At 40.6% G+C, this 19,234-nt stretch overlaps 1 protein-coding gene across 31 annotated transcripts in view; it reads left to right on the plus strand.

The window, feature by feature from the left end:
* rims1b (regulating synaptic membrane exocytosis 1b) overlaps positions 1-19,234 on the plus strand; it is an 83,885-nt gene that overhangs the window by 49,387 nt on the left and 15,264 nt on the right. For 11 of the 31 annotated variants that reach the window (XM_034885914.1, XM_034885923.1, XM_034885967.1 and 8 more), the window contains 13 exons: positions 557-728; positions 2,922-3,075; positions 4,628-4,684; positions 6,762-6,915; positions 7,469-7,585; positions 9,139-9,201; positions 9,673-9,750; positions 11,964-12,083; positions 12,995-13,084; positions 14,164-14,241; positions 14,747-14,812; positions 17,326-17,439; positions 18,590-18,696. In XM_034885914.1, the coding sequence (XP_034741805.1) occupies positions 557-728; positions 2,922-3,075; positions 4,628-4,684; positions 6,762-6,915; positions 7,469-7,585; positions 9,139-9,201; positions 9,673-9,750; positions 11,964-12,083; positions 12,995-13,084; positions 14,164-14,241; positions 14,747-14,812; positions 17,326-17,439; positions 18,590-18,696 (1,370 nt within the window). The remainder of the gene's footprint in view (positions 1-556; positions 729-2,921; positions 3,076-4,627; positions 4,685-6,761; positions 6,916-7,468; positions 7,586-9,138; positions 9,202-9,672; positions 9,751-11,963; positions 12,084-12,994; positions 13,085-14,163; positions 14,242-14,746; positions 14,813-17,325; positions 17,440-18,589; positions 18,697-19,234) is intronic. The other 20 variants (XM_034885993.1, XM_034885961.1, XM_034885971.1 and 17 more) reach the window with 19 other exon arrangements.

Genomic DNA, 19,234 nt, shown 5'->3' on the forward strand with positions numbered 1-19,234 from the left:
GTATATATATATGTATATATATGTATATATATATGTATGTATATATATATGTATATATATATATATATATATGTATATGTATATATATGTATATATATATATGTAGAAATTACCTTTAACATGACTGCATGAGTGCAGATGTGGAAGACCTGGAAATGCTAACCAATCAGAGCCGACTGGGTTTTTTCCAGAAGTGGCTTTAAAGAGACTCAGTCCTTACCGTGGTAGCCCAGGTTTAAGTCAGACACGTAGCTCTTTGCTGCATGTCATTCCCCCTCTCTTCCACCATTTCCTGTCTTTAGCTGTACTATCAAATAAAGGCCAAAAATGCCCCAAAAATAATCTTACAAATAAAATAAAATAGAGACAGGTTCTAAAACGGACAGAGGGGAAATACAGGTACATTTACACTGACAGTATGCACAAAAATCATGTGCTTAAACCATACAATACTAAATCAGCCTGATTTGGGACCTTTCAGGCAACACTGTCTTTAATGTCATTGTTAGAAACATGCTAGTAATCTAAACTCGGTGTGTTCACACCTTTGTTCTAGTGATAAGAGTAAACGGCGGACTAAAACGGTGAAGAAGAGCGCTGAACCCAAGTGGAACCAGACCTTCCTATATTCCCACGTTCACCGGCGGGACTTCAGAGAGCGCATGCTAGAGATCACAGTGTGGGACCAGCCCAGAGTCCAGGAGGAGGAGAGTGAATTCCTGGGAGAGGTGTAACACACATGATCTCTACATACTTGAATATATCTTACACTTCAGTAATTTGCAGATAAAGCTGTTGCTACTACATTACTTGCATATCTTAACGCTGTTATCTTATGTGTGTTTTTCTTATGGAGAGTAGACAGGAATATGTAGTGTATACTATATGTTACATATTCAGTATATGCTGTACCATAAGCTGCTTTTCCAGCCCTTTACTGAAGCTTTGAGAAAGAAGGCATGAGAGTTGATAGTGAAGAGTAGTGTTACAGGGATAGTCTCTGAATGCCACGCCCACCAGATGGGAAAACAACTCTCAAAGTTTCAGTTCCAAAGTTTTACTGTCACACGCACAGTAAGTAAACATGTTTCCCTGTACAATCTAATTCTTCTTTGCTGTCCGCCGAATGCCAAACGATGTAAAGTCTACAAGATATACTATATATATATATATATATATATATATATATATATATATATATATATATATATATATATATATATATAACACTTCTGAACCTCCGGCCTGAGGGTACAAGTGTGAAAAGTCCGTGCTGGGGATGCGTGGGGTCCTTGAGGATGGAGGCGGCTCTCCTGTGGACCCTGTGGTAGTAGATGCTCAGCAAAGAGGGCAGTGGAGTCAGGTGATTTTCCCTGCAGTCTTCCCCACTCTCTGCAGGCGGCAGCAGTAGTTCTGCAGTACCACACAGTGATGCAGCTGGTCAAGATGCTCTCAACAATGCAGCTGTAGAAGTTGCTGAGGATCTTAGGCGACATGCCAAGGTCCTCAGCCTCCTCAGAAAATACAGCTGAGCCCTCTTTACCCGTTATGTGGTATTAAGTGTTCAAGTGAGGTCTTCACTTATGTAGACGCCCAGGTATTTGAAGCTGCTCACCCTCTCCACTTCGAGCTCCCAAATGTACAGTGGCCGATGAGGTCTCCTCTTCTACCTCATGTCCACCATCTTCTCTTTTGTCTTGTCCGTTAAGTTGAGGTTGTTGTCCTCACAACATGACACCAGATAGGTCTCCTCCCTCCTGTAGACTGCTTCGTCTCCGTCAGTGATGCATCCTATCACTGCGCTCTCCATTGACTTTTATTGAAAAAACGCTCTCCATTGACTTTTATTGCGTGAAGGAGCCTCCTTGTCAATTTTGTCTGCTAACAAAAAAATATGCCTAAACGTTGCTGTGGTGGTATTTATTACCAAAAGGTTAAATAACCCATGGCTTAAGTTTTTATACGTTTTTATAACCCAAAAACTGAGCTTTTATGAAAACAAAAGTGGATACAGACGTGAGGAATTAGCAGAGGGAATGGGGAGACTAGGGGATCCAGAACCTAAAGCTAACATTATGTTCAACTCTACGTTTGCAGCAAGCATTTTGTTACCAAGTCAAATATCCTAGTGTCAGTTTCAGCCTATCTGTCTGTAAATTAACACACGTGTGCTATTAATATATCCAGAAATGTTTGGGAATGGTGAATTAAAAATAATGGTGTTTGATTAATTTCCAATTAACTTTGGTTTGTCTTATAGGAGGGGCTTCTGGTCTAAGGAAGGAGGCCGAGGCTCCTCTTGGCAGTAAGGCTTTGGCCTGGAAGGGTGCAGGTGCAGGTGCAGGTGCGGGTGCTGGTGCAGGTGCCCAGTAGTCAGGGCCTAATATAGCGTTTGATCTTGTTTATCATTTTGTGATGATGAATTGAAGAGTTGGTATGTTTAGTTTTTGTGTTTTTGAAATTTTCATATATTTTTGCTATAGGTCACCCTTGCAATACTGCACTTCCATGTGATTGATAATAAGTCGAAGCACCAGGTGAAGAACTCCTGAGTCCATTTCTCCTTCCACCATGGGGCTAAACATTACACTCCCCAGTCTCTCTGCTGACTCCTCATGTCTGTATCCACTTTTGTCTTCATCAAAGCTAAGTTTGGCAGCTCATAAAAACTTTAGTTATGGGTTCTTTACATTACACATATGACCACACAGCAGCTTTTAAGCATTTGTCCGTTGTTTGCTAGCAGATGAAACAGACAAGGAGGCTCTTTCATGCAATACATGTCAAGGGAGACCGGAGAATCCCCAGAAACACAGTCTCGACTGCCCAAACCTCTCTGACAAAGTGGATCCACCCAACTGTTTCTCTTTTGCTCACTCATCTGCCTCTTCCACCCTTTGTCTCCCTGTCCTCTCCCTCAGATCCTGATAGAGTTGGAGACGGCCCTGCTGGACGACATTCCTCATTGGTACAAACTCCAAACACATGACATGTCCTCTATACCTCTGCCCCAGCCTTCCCCGTACCTCCCGCGCAGACACGTCCATGGAGACAGCCCCAGCAAGAAACTACAGAGTATGTCTGCTTTTATATAGTATTTTAAGTCTGTGTGTATAGATATGTGTGTGTTTATGTTAGGGCTGCACAATACTTTGTTTATTCTTTTTTTTCTTTTCGGTATCGCAAAATCAACTGGCAAAAATAATAAACTCTTTGCGAAGAGCTTCGATATATCGCGAAAGACACTCAGGTTTTTTGAGTTAGTTGTTCAAAGTTCAAATGCTTAATTGTCATTGTGCAGCCCAAGGGTGCGCTAAAAATGATAAAATACAAGTTTGATATTACTGGAACAATTAAATAAATATAAATAAGTGTAATAAATGTAAGTCTATCTAGAATCACATATATTATAAAACAAGATGAGATCAAATATAATTACCTGAAAATGTTAGACAAAAGTAAAATAAAAGTACTGGAATAAATAAATGTATATCATATATTTATATGAATAAAAACTAACATTATATAGGTTGGAGCTAATAATCATCAAGTGCAGAAGTTGCGTTCAGCGTCAGGATACCTTGTTGTCACAGTGGAAATAAATCAGCAGCAACATTTGTATTTAGAGCTGCAAAGATTAATCAATTAGTTGTCAACTTTTAAATTAATCACCAACTATTTTGATAATCCATTAGTCGGTTTTAAGACAAAAGTCAAAAATTCTTTAATTCCAGCTTCTTAAATGTGAATATTTTCTAGTTTCTTCACTCCTCTGTGACAGTAAGCTGAATATGTTTGAGTTGTGAACAAAACAAGACATTTGAGGACGTCCTCTTGGGCTTTTGGGAAACACTGATTGTCATTTTTCACAATTTTCTGACATTTATAGACCAAACCACTAATCCTATATTCGACTATGATAATTGTTAGTTGCAGCCCTATTTGTATTGCACATTTCCCCCTTGATTATTGATATATGCCATTTCCAGAGTTCAGTTGTGTTGTGGCAGGTGGAAAATCTGAGCAAGCTATTTTCCTTCGCCTGTTGGTGCGTATTCTGGGTTGAAAGAAAATATCAGCAGACAGCTGCACTTTAAAATGTAACGGTCCTTCTTCTTCTAGTGGTGCCTTTTATGTTTAATTCAATGTTCAATTTGTTCAGCAGAAGAATGGTAGAAATGATTTCCTTTTGTTTGTTTAAAATTAAATAGAAATCTGTTGTATATTAGCAGAATACTGAAAGCAGCAGAAATGAAGAACTGAGCACGCTTAATGATCTGTTTATTTTTCACAAGTAATATCATTATCGCGATATTCAGCATTATCGACAAGGGTGTAACTTTGGGTTTAACTTTTGGGGGGGGGGGGGGTTTGGGATCTCCAACTACAAAATTAGGGGGGAAATTACAACCAAAACAGGTTGTAGCCCCCCCGTACTAGTACATGTATGATTTAATCCCTGTTTTGTGACCCTACAGTGCGTCTGAGTGTGTGCTTGCTAACCTTTCCTTTACTGAGCTTTCTCTTCTTTGTCTCTCAGTGACGACACAACCTTTCAACCTTACCCTATCCTCTCTCTCTATATGTGTGTGTGTGTGTGTGTGTGTGTGTGTGTACATGTGTGCAGGGTCTCATCGCATCATTGATTCAGAGTTTGATGATGGTTTGATGGTAGTGACTAAAGGTGGGTGGGGGACATGATCACCAAGCATTTTCCTTGTATTAGCCTGTAGGCGTCCAGCACTGGGTGAGAGAGCATCTTCTTTGCATCCTCGCTCCATCTGTTTTCTCAAACCTTCCAGCCCTCCTATTTTTTGGGGGCTCCACTGTATGCTTTAATCTTCTTAAGAACAAAATGCACCCAAATTTAAAGTAATTAATATTTGCTGTGTCAGCGAAAGGCAAAACCTTTGCAAATTCATCATATCGCTACAGGACTGCAGTTTTTTTTTCTGAGCAGCAGTGTTGTAGTGCTGCAGTTTAGAAGTGCAATGTACTTCACTGAGGCTGTAGTGAACAGCTTCTCCTCTTCTGCTGGCCCGTAGACACACTGAAGCGCTGAGTGCATGTTAGACTGTAGAGTAGGGCTGAACGATTTTGGAAAAAAAAATAAAAATCAAATTGCGTTTTTTTTTTGTGCCAGATTTTACAATTCGCTTTGCGTTCATTTTTATTATTTTTAACTCCATATCGTACCTTCTTCGGTCATTTTAAATAAAGCATTACAAAATCCACAGAAAATAGGACTTTTCTTTAAACAATCTGTGATATGTAACATTATTCCAGAAAAACAGTAAATATAATAATAAAAAGAGGAATAATAAATGTTAAACAAAATGATACACCAGACATTCAGCTAAATATTGCACATTCGAATAGATGGCGGTCTTCACGATGAGCTAATCGCATTCTTTAAAATCTTGATTTTGATTTGAAAACGATTAATCGTTCAGCCCTACTGGAGAGCTACAGTTGTTCACGGAGCTTCCTGCCATTCTCCTGCATGCTTCCAGTCCTGCCCGGACTTCACTGAAAGGACACTGGACAAGGACACTAGAAGCTGTATTTGTGCGTTCTTTTTGGCCAATACAATCACAAAACTGCTTTGCGGTTTGACTGTTTCTGCTGTGGCACCTGTCAGATGAAATGTGGACCTGGTTTTAAATATATTCATAACTTTTTATGGTTCATTTTGGCATCTCCAAATGCCAGATGGTTTGCCACATGCGGGAGTTAAACAAGTGTTACACAAGCTCAGACTTATTTGAACGTCTATGCTTAGTTTTTACTCCTATGCAGACACTGAGCTTGAATTGTAATCTTGTGCACTAACAACACATAGTCATATTTTCTTGAAACATTTGTGCTTGTGCGCTATGCTATATATACACATACACAGTGACTGGTATCACACAGCTCTGACTCTCGGGTCAATCAGTTGTAAATTGACAGAGTTGCAAGAAGAATTTAGGAGACCAATAGACTTATACATTAGATTCCTCAGTAAAGCAGATAATGTATTAACTTCAGCTTGACAAAACAATTAACTTGCACTACACCACCATGGTTTTCTGAGTAGTACACGCAAACAGTCAATATGTCCCGTGACGGAGAGCAATCTGTACCCAGCATGCTGTTCGGCGGTATAATAGTTAATAGGGGTCCCCTCTCCAAACACTGCCCAGTGTGTACATAACACAATACTAATAGATATGTCCCATAGTTCTCAAGAGCTCACAGCCGACAACGCACCAGAAAATAATCAAAGCACAGATAAACAGAGACTCCTTCCATTTTAGTTTGATTGCTACGTACATTGTGGATGACGTATGTCTGACCTATTCTTTGTAGCCGTAGTGGTTCCGTTTCTCCGAGGGGTTAAAAGCCTGAACTATTGTCTCAACTGGCACTCCATGCAGTGTGAAACAAGAACTGAGAGATGTAAATCTCACCTCCTCTCAGGTCTGACAGAGACATTGCAGAAACAGTCAATTACTCAGCCTAGCTCACATGACTAGCTAGCCTGTTTGCTGGTCATTTGCGTGTAAAACATCCTGATGTGATGTTTTACAATCTGTTAGAAAATGGCATCTGTAGTGGTAGTGAGTAGCACAAGGCTGACAACTGGTGCATCCTGATCAGATGACACTCAACTAATACCTTGATGTGTGTTTGTTTCTGTGTGTTTCCATGTCTGAATTCTGTTTTGTTGCCTTTGTGTGTGTGTGTGTGTGTGTGTTTGTGTGTTTATTTTTGTGTAGATGCAGAACGTAACTCCAGGGAGAGAGAGCGGGGCAGTACGTTGGCAGTGCCGGAGCAGCAGCGGCCCGTCCAGCACCGCTCCCGTTCAGTGTCCCCTCACAGAGAGGACTCCTGCAGGGCTCGGTCGCGGCCCGCACACGTTCCCATGCAAAGGTCAGCAACACCTGCCACAATTACCTGGTGAACTATTAGTTTATTGTGTGCTGTCTGTGGTGACAGTAGTCCAGATTCAGCCAGCATCCAAAAGGTAGTCAGTAGGTTAGTTAGGGTAGCCCTCATTTTCAGCCAGATGTCCATCACCTTCCGCTTTCTTTGCATTGCCCTATGGTTAACTATGGTTAACTTCTCCTCAGATCTCTGCAGGTTAAATCCATTCTGTTGCGCGACTAAAATACTCTTTTGATTGTACACAAGTTTCACCAAAACAAGTTCCTTCCTGAGGCTATTTTGCAGAGGCACTGTCTGGCGCTTAGCACCACCCAAGCTGATTGGTTTATTGGTATTTCTTTAAACCAATCAAAGAGCACGTTTTTCTCCCACTCCGGAATGCTGTGTGGACTAGCCAGACTCTCTTCCACAGCGCTGTGGGGGAAGGTCTGGCTATGCAAGACTAGATCAAAACCAAAATAAAGAGTGGACTTTGATTCCTATCACACCTAAATAAAAACCATAAAATAAATTGATCAGATATTTTTTATTTCACCAGGAGCCTGGATGAGATCCACCAGAACCGCCACCACTCCAACTCCCCTTCCCGTTACCATGACTCGCACTTAGAGCATCAACGCTCCGGGGACTCGGACTACGAGTACTCTGAGGACAGGTAACCTGTTGTTGGGATCTGTGGGGCTCATCATGGGTGGGGGCTGGGGTTATGACTGTGTGTTTTTAGGTGACCCTTTACGGTAACACTTTATAATAACCCTCATAAATAAATGGTATATTGATAGTTAATTATTATTAGTAGTAAGTTTCAAATGTAATTGTACCTTTATTTTACCAGTAATATTCCCATTGAGACTCAGATTCTCTCTTCCAAGGGGGTCTTGGCCAAGACAGCAGCATAAAAACTAAAAGAAAGGACTGACGTTAAACAAAATAATATTTCATACTCTCCACAAACACTTAAATTATGATTTACAAGGTTTACTTATTATTAGTAATAGATAAATAGGTTGATAGATAGATATGAATAATTTTTAAGTGGTTAATCATTGTTTTGTAAAACATGTATAAGCATTTTTTAGATGGCTGTTATAAAGTGGTAACTAATACTTATTCTAATTAGTTAACTACATTACAGATAGACATTACAGACATTACATTACAGGTAGACATTATAGACATTACATTACAGATATAATTCATTTTGTATTAATAAATGGTTTATAAAGCATCAAATAACACTAATTTGGCCCCGTTACATCTTTTTTTGGCAATCTAGAAGAGATGATTATTGAATTGTATTTTCATTGATAATGGTGTTCTAAAGTTTACAGATGCTTTACAAAGTCTTAAGTAACTGTTAACAAGGTATTATATTCATCAGATGCAACTTTATAATAGCCATCCAAACTGTTTTATAAACATAGTCTTAATCATTAACAAATCCTGCAATAAACTCTTAAAACAACAGAAATCATAGCAAAACTAATTAGTAAATGTTATTAATTATCATGTTGTTAGTTAGTTAGTAAACTCCACACAGAGCCGCTGCAAAATAGTCATGCAAGACAAAACTCAGATTGGACAGAGAGTCTAGCTAGCTGTCTGGATTTACCCTGCAGAGATCTGAGGAGCAGGTAACTATAGTCCATAAATCCACCAGATTTAAAATTCCAGTACAAAGAAAGCAAAAAGGAAACGAAAATACATGCATCCGGACAAATTTCCTGCAGCACCGGAGCAATCCTGGAAGTGGAACGTCAAGGATATGGACTTAAAGTAAAATAACTATTATGGTGATTATTATAAAGTGTTACCCACTTTACTTTTGGATTATGTAAAAGAACAAGATGCACACACATTGGAAAATGGCTGCTAGAGGATCAGCAATACTGCACAGCAGCTATGCTCCAAAATGTACTCCCAGCATGACGTGCTAATATTTACTTAGATTCTATAAAGGTTGAATCCTGTTTGGGTTGACCAATGTGTGTAATGTGATATTACCAAACTACTTACTACTAATACCACTAACAGTGTGAAACTAGTCATTGCAACATGAATGCAACTGAACTGAAATCTCAGAGTTATGATTTCCTGGTTTCTCTCATTCATAAACTCACTTTGCCTGTCTGAGTTGCCATCCTCTTCTGTTGTGTTTTCTCGGGGGTTGTTTCTCATTTGTTCACCCATCGTCATGGCAATGTCCAGTGAGGTCCTGGAGGTGCACAGGTCTATCCGGGGCGGGAGTGCCGAGTGCCTGCACACAAACAGGTAAAAAATATAAATGAAAGAACAACAACCACCGCTCAGCTTTATTTCAATAAAAATAATGCCATTTTTATCATCATTTCCATCCTCACTATACTTTAATAACTCCATCTTAACACTTCATGTTAATATTTATATAGTGTACAGTGTGTGTGTCTGCATTTTTGCAACAGCATGAACACAAAATGTTTCAGAAGTGTCAGATGAGGATCAAGCAGTAGGAGCACACTCATAAATTCATGCCTGACTATTTTCTATCACCCCAACTGTCTCATGAAAACACACACAAACACACACACACACACACACACACCACACTGATGACTGTGTGAGGGGATTAGGGACCTGCTTGGTGGCTGACCTCAAAGAAGGCAAAGCTCTTTTGATTAATTTTCTTTTCGATTTATTTTTTAATTGCATTTGATGTGTTCTTTGTCTTGCTTTACGATGCATGATCTCCAATCATACAACCAGGGGCATAGGTCGATACAGCAACACACTACCCCCCAAAATGCCCCTGTTAGTAAACGGTATCCATAAAGACATTTACAGGTAAGCGTTTAGCGTGAAAGGCAGTGTTGCGTACCCCTGTTCTGTGCCTGTCTAGATTCCCAGACTCATTTGATGGCTTGGTGGGTCCTGTGGTTGCAGCAGCATTCTCAATACATGTCTCCATACATGTCCATATGTCTCCCAGGACACTGTGATGCTTTTGCTTGCTTTAGTCGGAGTGTTTGCCACGTTGCTTTTGTCATGGTGCTGCTTTAGCTGACTAAATGGTCTGTGTTTTACTTTTCCCATATGTATTATGCAATCCTTTTAAGGACCCTGTTGGTGCTTTCACATGTTGTAGACCTTTAACTACTTACTTATACTTCACTTCTGACCCTTTTCCAAAGCATTTTAGATGTTTTAAGACTGACTTCCTATGTTCTATGTAGCGGCTGAGAACACGAGGTCATCTGTGGAGCTCTGCCGTCTGAATTTTGATAGAGGAGCGTTGTCAGATAATCAAACCTGCCAGCTAAACAATAATGACATAATCATGAGTATATTTCTTTCTTTTGCATTGTTAGACACCAAGGCATTCTTCTAGGAAATGTTTTTAAAAGGCCTTTATTTAAATGGCTATTTCAGCTGAAAAACCTTTGAACATGTACATGTTCCACCAAAACAAGTTCCTTCCCGAGGATATTTTGCAGAGGCACAGTGGCTCTGTCCGGCGCTTAGCACCGCCCAAGACAATTGTGATTGGTTTGAAGACATGCCAATAAACCAGAACACGTTTTTCTCCCATCCCCATATGCTGTGTGGTCTAGCCAGACCCTCCTCCGCAGCGCTGTGGAGGACGGTCTGACAATGTAAGACTATAAACATAGTAAACATTATACCTGCAAAACATCAGCATATTAACATTGTCACTGTTAGCATGTTGCTGACGATAGCATTGGCTCCAGCACAAGCACCACACAAGCACCCTAAGGACAGCCTCACGCTGCTAGCGTGGCTCTAGACTCTTAGTCTTGTTTAAAGGGGTACTCCACCAATGTTTCATATCATTGTTAATTTACTACACATCTTGTAAAATACAATGCCTCCTGTGTCTCCGGAAGTGCTTTGTTTCTCACGTATCTCAGAATATTACCTCAAATGATGTTATCAGGGTTATCTTGGCTTGTGCTTGGAGACTAAACATTATTTATTTATAACAGAAAGCCTGGGTTAAAATGTATTTATATAACGAGTTGCATTATGGGAAGTGTAGGATCTAGAGTTTGGAGATTTTTCCATATTTAAGGGAGTAAAGTTTAGAAGATCTCTGCCTCTTCTGCACAAAGCAAATTTCCTTTACTTTATGTCCATGCAATACTAAGTTGCTGGGGTACCTTGTAGTAATGGTTGCCTGGAAATTAGTCAAAAACATCTGGAATGGTTTAGAAATGGTCAGCATAATGTAAATAATATGTGAGTTAATAGCTAAAACTTGCAAAAGCACCAGTGTTGTCCTAATGTATTTGTCAGATGTTGAGCCTAGAATATTACTTTATTACTTTTTCTCTACCTCTTAACCGAGAATAAAAAAACATAGCTAAAAAACCATCTCAGCCATGTAGCTACCGGACAGACAGACCTTCTGTATAAGTCATTTCCTCCAATTCTTTCTGTTGTGCTCTTATCCATTTTGAGCCACTCCTATACATTTTATAGATCTACTGTAGCTTGTTTTTCCTCGCCACGTGCCGCCTTGACGGCTGTAGATTGTGTTATATAATCAGCATTACGTGTAATCTCCCCATATGTGTGTGTGGGGGTCAATCCACGGAGAGGGCAAGAGGAACTATCTCTTCACTCTTATGTAATATATTCCTCCCTCTGAAATCGCAGACAGGGAGATGCAGTCTCAAGTCTTCCTTAAGTCAGTTGTTGTCAGAGTTGTGGCGTGTTTCCAGTCATCACCAGCAACACAGAGAAGCCACATGTCTATTCTATGGCTAGCTTATCTTAGGTTTTTTTATGAGAAAATTCCCGTTTTTCTGAGCTATAACATTAACTGGCAACCACATTTTTTGTTGCATCATTATGTGATTATTTGAATGTTGCTTCTTTGTCTCCTAATCATTTGCAACAAGCTTCCTTCGTTTTGTGCTTATGTTTTCCTCCCCCTTTCACTCACTTTGCTCTGCTTCTTTCAGTCAGCAGCATGTGTCACTTTTTCTTTTTCTTTGCCTTTCCCCACCTCACGTGTGTGCGGCTCTGGCTTACAGCTCCACTCTCCCCGCATGCCTAAAGAGCAAGCCGTACCACCGGCAGGAAGGGGGCAGCACCATGCCTCGTAGCATCCTTACACACCGTGTGCTCAGGTTCACTGATGAGGTCACGGTTAGGTAAGAACATACACACCATCTCCTCCCTCGTCCTCCATCCATTCCCCACTAGAACTTTTTCTTTCTCCCTGTTTTCCGGGGGACAACGCCTAGCAGAGGCTTAAGCATGTTCTGGAAGAGCATAAAACAAACACTAAACTCCTAAGCCCTTGTTGCCATCCGTTTAAAGGCATTTGGGCCTGAAAACATTATTCACAATGTCATGCGATGACACGGAGCCGACCAGCTGTTGGAAGTAGGCGTTGCCACGTCGTAGCATGACGGGACAAACATAGCCTAGTGTACAGCTGCGGGTGTATGCGAGCGCAGAGTAAACTCGAACACTGGCTGCTTCTCTGCTCTTCACTCATTCAGCCCCTCCTCGTCACATACAAGCAGCCCCACCCTCGCCCACTTAGACCTGGTTCCCATGGCAACTCACCAACCTTTCATCTGAGTGGTCTCGCAGTGTATGGCCACAAGGAATGACTGGCTATGATTAATGTAGATACAGCGTCAGAGCCATTACATGTTACTGTACTGTCTGATGGCCTTCCTTATTCTCTCTGTGTCTCTCCCTCCTTTTCTTCGTCTCTGCCTCTCTTTTCTCAATTTGACTTCACACTGTCCTCCCCTTTTCCCACTTCTCTCTCTCTGTTTTCTTTTGCCTACCTCCTACTCATCACCCCTTTTGTTCCTCTACACTGTTCACCCTCTCTTCTCCCTGACACCTCTGCTCGCATCCTGTGTCCTTGTACATCTCCTGTCTCCATCTCGGTTTTTCTGTTTCTCTCTCTCTCTCTCTCTCTCTCTCTCTCTCTCTCTCTCTCTCTCTCTCTCTCTCTCTCTCTCTCTCTCTCTCTCTCTCTCTCTCTCTCTCTCTCTCTCTCTCTCTCTCTCTCTCTCTCTGCTGCCATGTTGTGGCGGTGCAGCGACCTGCAGCCGTCGTTGGACAGAGTGAGGAGTGCAAGCACCACCTGTCTGAGACCAGACACCAACTTTCACTCCCCTGACAGAGACAGGTATATAAAAATGAAAATGAACACACGTTAATCCACACATTGTTTTTAATGCGGGGTTATGAGTCAAGTAAATTTAGTTTGCATACGGTTCTGATGTTTTATTTTAAAGATGAATACAGAAACAGTGATCATACACTCTGCTGAACGCTCTGCTTTCACATCTGGACCGCATCATTGAATCCTCCAACATTTTAGAGTTTAGGAGGCTGCGTGTCTTCATGTCAGTTCATGTCATATGTCCCTCTCATACATGAATGAATTTGCCATTACATCCTTTTTTTTTAAATAAAAACATCTGTTTGAATTTAGAGTTTTTTTTAAATATCTATCATTTCAGTTGTGTTCTGCACAGAATACTTAGCAGAGGCAGTCTGAAGAACAGCCAACAAATGTGTTTAAAGTTAGATTAGAAGATTGATACCACTCCTAAATTTGTATATCAAGCTGCAGCCAACAGCCGGTTAGCATAGCTTCACACAAAGACTGGCATCAGAGGGAAACAGCTAGCCAACAGCCGGTTAGCTTAGCTTCACACAAAGACTGGCATCAGAGGGAAACAGCTAGCCAACAGCCGGCAATTTTAGCTTCACACAAAGACTGGCATTAGAGGGAAACAGCTAGCCAACAGCCGGTTAGCTTAGCTTCACACAAAGACTGGCATTAGAGGGAAACAGCTAGCCTGGGTGTTTCCAAAGGAAACAGAAAACACAAATTATCGCCTTTACACTTTGTTTTTTATTAAACAAATTAAATATAACATGGCAATTTGTTTATAAATTTATTTTAAGCTTACCATTTCCTAGCTTTTATGATCTCATCAGATTCTCAGTGAGAAAGCAGTTAAGTATATTTTCAAACCTGTCACTCTATTCCTTAAAAAAAAGTTTAACAGCCTTTTCTAAGTTCCAGTGTATATATATGTATAGTTTTTGTACAGTAAGTAGACTGATGTTGTGCCATATCATTTAAAGATAATTCACGGTTTCAAAGCCTGTGACTGTCCCTTTAACTCACTGACAACCTCTCCCGCTGTTCCCTACCTTTGGGATGCTCCTCCTCCCACCCTTCTACCCCTCTAGGTGCTCCAACTCTTTGCCCCGCAAGATTCCACCAAGCCCCAGGATCTTAGTAGAACATGTTGGCCCTGAGGAAGACAGGTACACCAGGCCTGCCCCCTCCTGCTGTCCCCAGCTCTTAAAACACTAGGCTACAGCTCTGCTTGCCTGCTTGTGCCTCCGAAGCCCATCCTGTAGCCTAAAGCTCATTCTGCAGATGATAGCGGTGCACAGATTCTCTGTCTTTTCCTCTTTTCCTGTAAATATTTGTGGTCTCTAAAGCTGTGTATCCCTGCACCTGCCCTTTCTGCTGAGCACCTGTTCTGAATTCCCCAACCTCTCTGGCTTGAATGTGCTTTCTTTTCTGCTGCTGGTGGGGGAAAAAGAATATGCAAATATCACCTACGCTGCTTTTACAAACCACAAAAAACCATAAAGTCTCAGCTTGAGCCTTTTACCTCATGTCCAACACATCAGTCGATATTCAAGTTTGCCATGCGGGTCATCACTCTCCATACTGTGTCTCTTTTTCTTCCCCTCTCTCTCGCTCTCGCTCTCGCTCTCTCTCTCTCTGTCTCTCTCTGTGGTTGCTGTTTGCTACAATCAGGCAGTGTAGCAATTCATCAGGTCCAAACTGTCAAAGTGGCAGCAAAAACAGCCTGGAGGGGGACAGGTGAGATCACTCACTCACTCACTCACCCACTCACTTACTCACTCACTCACTCACTTACTCTCTCACCTTGTTTAATCTGTTCTCATTAGTGTCACTTCTTCTCTGCTCTCTGGGTGGAATGATATCTACAATACAGAATTTGTGCTTTGATTTTACCTGACGTTGGACACTTGCTGCTTTCTAGGTTTCTAGGTGCAAGAATGTTGTAGTTTACATGGTAGGAATCAAGCTACATTCAAAAAAACTCTTAACAAAAAAACTGTGACTAGAAACCGTTAAACTGACTCTCTCAGGGTTAAAACAAAATACTTGTGTACCAGCACCCCTAAAGCTCACTAATTAACTCATGATGGGGTCAGACTGGGGGGGAGACTTACCAGTTCGCATCCAAGCAGAAAACTAGCACTGAACATGCAGTTGTAACATTAAAACACCTGATATCAAACCATTTAGACAAGCCTTAAACATTCAAATGCATTCAACACAACGTGATCCAAGTATTCATCAGTATTGTACGGACAGACCACTAAGTATTAATGCATAGAAGACACAAGAACATTTTTATTTTTGGTAAACTTATCGTCCACCTGTTAGGGCGTGTGTCCATGGTCAGCGTCATTTCCCCGCCTCCCATTCATTGCTATGGGAGCAGCAATATTTGTATCCAGCCAACTTTATGGAAAGGAGGAAACTCTTTTAAACTGACCTTTGTTGTATGGCCTATTTCTCGCTTAAAATGTTTTTGGAAATTCGTTTTGCTGAACTATTTCGTAAATTAAGAGATTGTATTCCAAACGAGCCGCCATTATAGTCAGTTTTGAAAATTTAGAGCAGACAACCCACTTGTTGCGTTTGGCTAATTAGCTACAGCCATTGCTGTTGTAGGAGGGTGGAGATTGTTTTCTTTGCCTGTCAGTGGTCAGTGAAGAGAAACTGGTGGGAAGCTCTCTAGCGTGCAATGCTGGGAAGCCAGATGATCCCATCCGTAAAACAACGCTTATGTGGACACCCACCTTTACTGTTCATAACACAAAAATGCAGTTTCCTCTTTTATATATATATATATATATATATATATATATATATATATATATATATATATATATATATATATATATATTTTAGACCTCTATGGGGACGCTGCTTTATCTTGGAGTGCACTTATAGATTATATCCGTAGCAAGTGCAACGGAATTTACTTTCTCAGGAGACTAAGGTAATTTGGAGCAAACAAACCGATCCTGTAATTATTTTTCCAATCAAAATTACAGAATGTTCTGCAGCATGGAGTCATGCCATCTCTGTTCATCTTAAAGCTAGACTGGCTCCTCTGCTACGGACCAGAGTTTGTGTTTAAGGAGGCCTTCCTGTGCACATGTAGACTTAACACTGAATGTAAAAGAGAGGGATTCAGTTAATTAGGGCTGTGCAATTAATCACATGTTGGTCCCAATATCGGCTCCTGACGATCACAAAAATAATGTGATCGAGAAAAGAAATAATTTTGCACATTACGTTTAGCAAGTAAACACATATTTTTATCTTGTGTCCAAAATGAAAAAAGGAAAAGTATAAAGTTCAATAATTGCAACACTTTTCCAAAAGTCAATGAGTAACTGTGTTAAATTATAGTGATTTAAATATTGACCGAAATAATTGTGCCTATGATTATTTTCCATAAATGTGCAGCCATACAATAGATTGCACTGCAGCCACTTATTCATACTGTCTGATGTAAGAGATGTTTATTGTTTTGCTGTTTGGATAAATTAAATTTAACTTAAGAAACAACATATGAAATAATAATAAGGAAATAACGTTTTGCTCAGCTTGGCTGGAGATATAATCCCTTTACTGTATGTTGCTGCAGAGTGCACCGGCTCTGTGAAATGGATGATTGTACACTGATGGTGTACGCTGTTTGCACACTCTTTTCATTACAGCCTTCTGCACAGTCGAAATAGGATTACAGTCCAACATGGGTTTTAGATGTGATGTAGAGTAAGGCATGTTCTTACACTGCACTTGATAATGTACAAGGCTTTGTATATTTGTTACTACATTGTGGCATGGCTTTAGTGGCATTAAGACCAGGCTCACTGGATTTACCTTCCTACTAGATCCACAACTATGCGGGTTAGGGAACTTTATAACCAGTAATGCACATTTAAGACATCCTACATAAGACGTTTCTTACAGTAGCCCTCTGCATTGCCAGGAAGTGCATAGCCATCCCATGGAAGTTGGATTCCTATATCCCCATTGCTAGATGGCATTATGAAATGAAAACATGTATTCCACCAAGTTTGTAAGTGGCTGGGTCAGGAAAGGTCTTTGGAGTTATGTCTTTGGGATTTTATGTATGTTTCTTTCAAATGAAAATTTAAAAAGAAAATAGCATTATTCATAGAGCCCCAAGATGAGTAACATATGTTGGTTTATTATTATTTCATTTCACTTTGCTGTATTTATAAGGATCTATATTTTCCTTTCTTTTTATTTGCTGATGGCAGTCGTATCCAGCCCACCTCTATCCTGAGGGGCAGTAGGGGGAGAGGGGGCCTGCTGAGGCCCTTTGGTCAGACAGCCTTGGCTGGGTCCTGCCTAAACTCGCCACGGCTAGACAGGTGCATGCTACTGCCAGCACTACGCCTCCACTCCCCTCCGTGCTGGTTTCCTGTCACACTGAGTGTGGTAAAACAGTATGCACAAATACCAAATAAACTGCAAATGTCATACTTTAACCAAAACAGTGGCATGTTAGCTACGGAAGCCCTGAAAGGCAAGGTAAAAAAATAATTTAAAAAAATAGCCTACACGTGCAATAAAACCTTTGTGAGTAACAAGCCAATACTTTGGCCAAATCTGTTCAACAGGCATAAATAAAATTTATGTAAATTTAATGTGCTCTCATACACTTCTGCTGCTTTTGCTTCTGCTGTGTTACACAGCACAAAAAGCTAATTGCTACTTACATGCTAAAATGAAAGTTGTCTGATATGTAGTCAAACTGTATGTCGCACATTCTTGTAAATTAAGCTGCTTTTTTTGCATACCAGCCAATTATTTCTCTCTTTCAGTTTTATTAATATTTAATTAATATTCACGTAAATGGCACGTGAGTAAATATAATAATTAGCCATATGGACCTTTGGCTGGTTCATCTCAGCAGTTCTCCTCACAATATGCTTTCAGATACATCGCGTACAGACACTTTTTAACCCAACTTGTTTTACTGTTTGTTGTTAGCTAAGGAGGTAAAACCTTGTGTTTATGCTGCATTTAGCTGAACGTTTCAAATAGTATCACCCACTAAGTGCTTCAGCACAGCTTTATTGCCCTCAAAACAGCTTAAGATAGTACAAGATAATATCCATTGCCAAAACAATGACCAATTGTTTTTTCACCTTGCCTTACAGGGCATATACTGTATATATAATGGCTTATGTATAGAAAAAAATCAAGTAACAATCAGGTACTAAGCTGTGGAGAGTAAAGTGTATTGTATAAATGTACCATCTCGACGTTGTGATACAGTAACAGTGATACATACAGGGCTACTGTGCATACTGTCTGTAGACACACTCAGTGCCACTTCCTTTACTTCTCCTGCTCTTGTACTGCTGATTTTGATCCATTCCTCTCCTAACATCACCTTTGACCCCAAATACTGGCCATCACTTTATTGTCCCTGTGATTCAGTGTCGGACTTCACTACAGTGATGAGTGCGGTTATAATAATGTGTTTTTGATGTGCTTTATGTTCCTGTCTGTCAGAGCACACCCTCATGGCAGCCCCTCCTCTCCAACGGGGACTCCCTCATCAGGTCGCAGGGGCAGGCAGCTTCCTCAGCTCCCCGCAAAAAGCAGCAGTATAGAGCAAGGTATGTTGTCTGCGAGGATGTATGTTTGATTGCCAAATCATCATGGGATGTGGGTCATAGTCTATTTCGATGACCTTTCATTTCCGGGGCTGCTCCAGCGGCACTGGAAATTCTGCTGGATGTCCCTAATTTTCAGCCGGATGTCCATTACTTTCCACTTTTTTTTAGTTGCCATTCTAACCTCCTGTGGATTTCCTGATGGTTAACTGTTCCTTAGATCTCTGCAGGGTAAATCCAGACCGCTAGCTAGACTATATGTCCAGTCTGATTTCCACCAAAACAAGATTCTTCCCAAGACTATTTTTGTAGCGGCACCATTGCCAAGACGATTGTGATTGGTTTGAAAAAATACCGATACCTGGCAAAGCGAGACTAGCACATTATAATGGCTTAATTACATTCAGTTCTTCTGGTAGAGACACAAACACACACCTCAGAAATAGGTACAGCGTGCAAAGACAATTTTAGTTAAAGATTAGTGCTAACTGCTGCTCATGAGGCTGTGAGCTCAAGGTTACATTTGGAACGGTGGAAGAGG

Source organism: Etheostoma cragini, chromosome 2 (assembly GCF_013103735.1).
Source record: "Etheostoma cragini isolate CJK2018 chromosome 2, CSU_Ecrag_1.0, whole genome shotgun sequence".
In the NCBI taxonomy this organism is placed as follows: Eukaryota; Metazoa; Chordata; class Actinopteri; order Perciformes; family Percidae; genus Etheostoma; species Etheostoma cragini.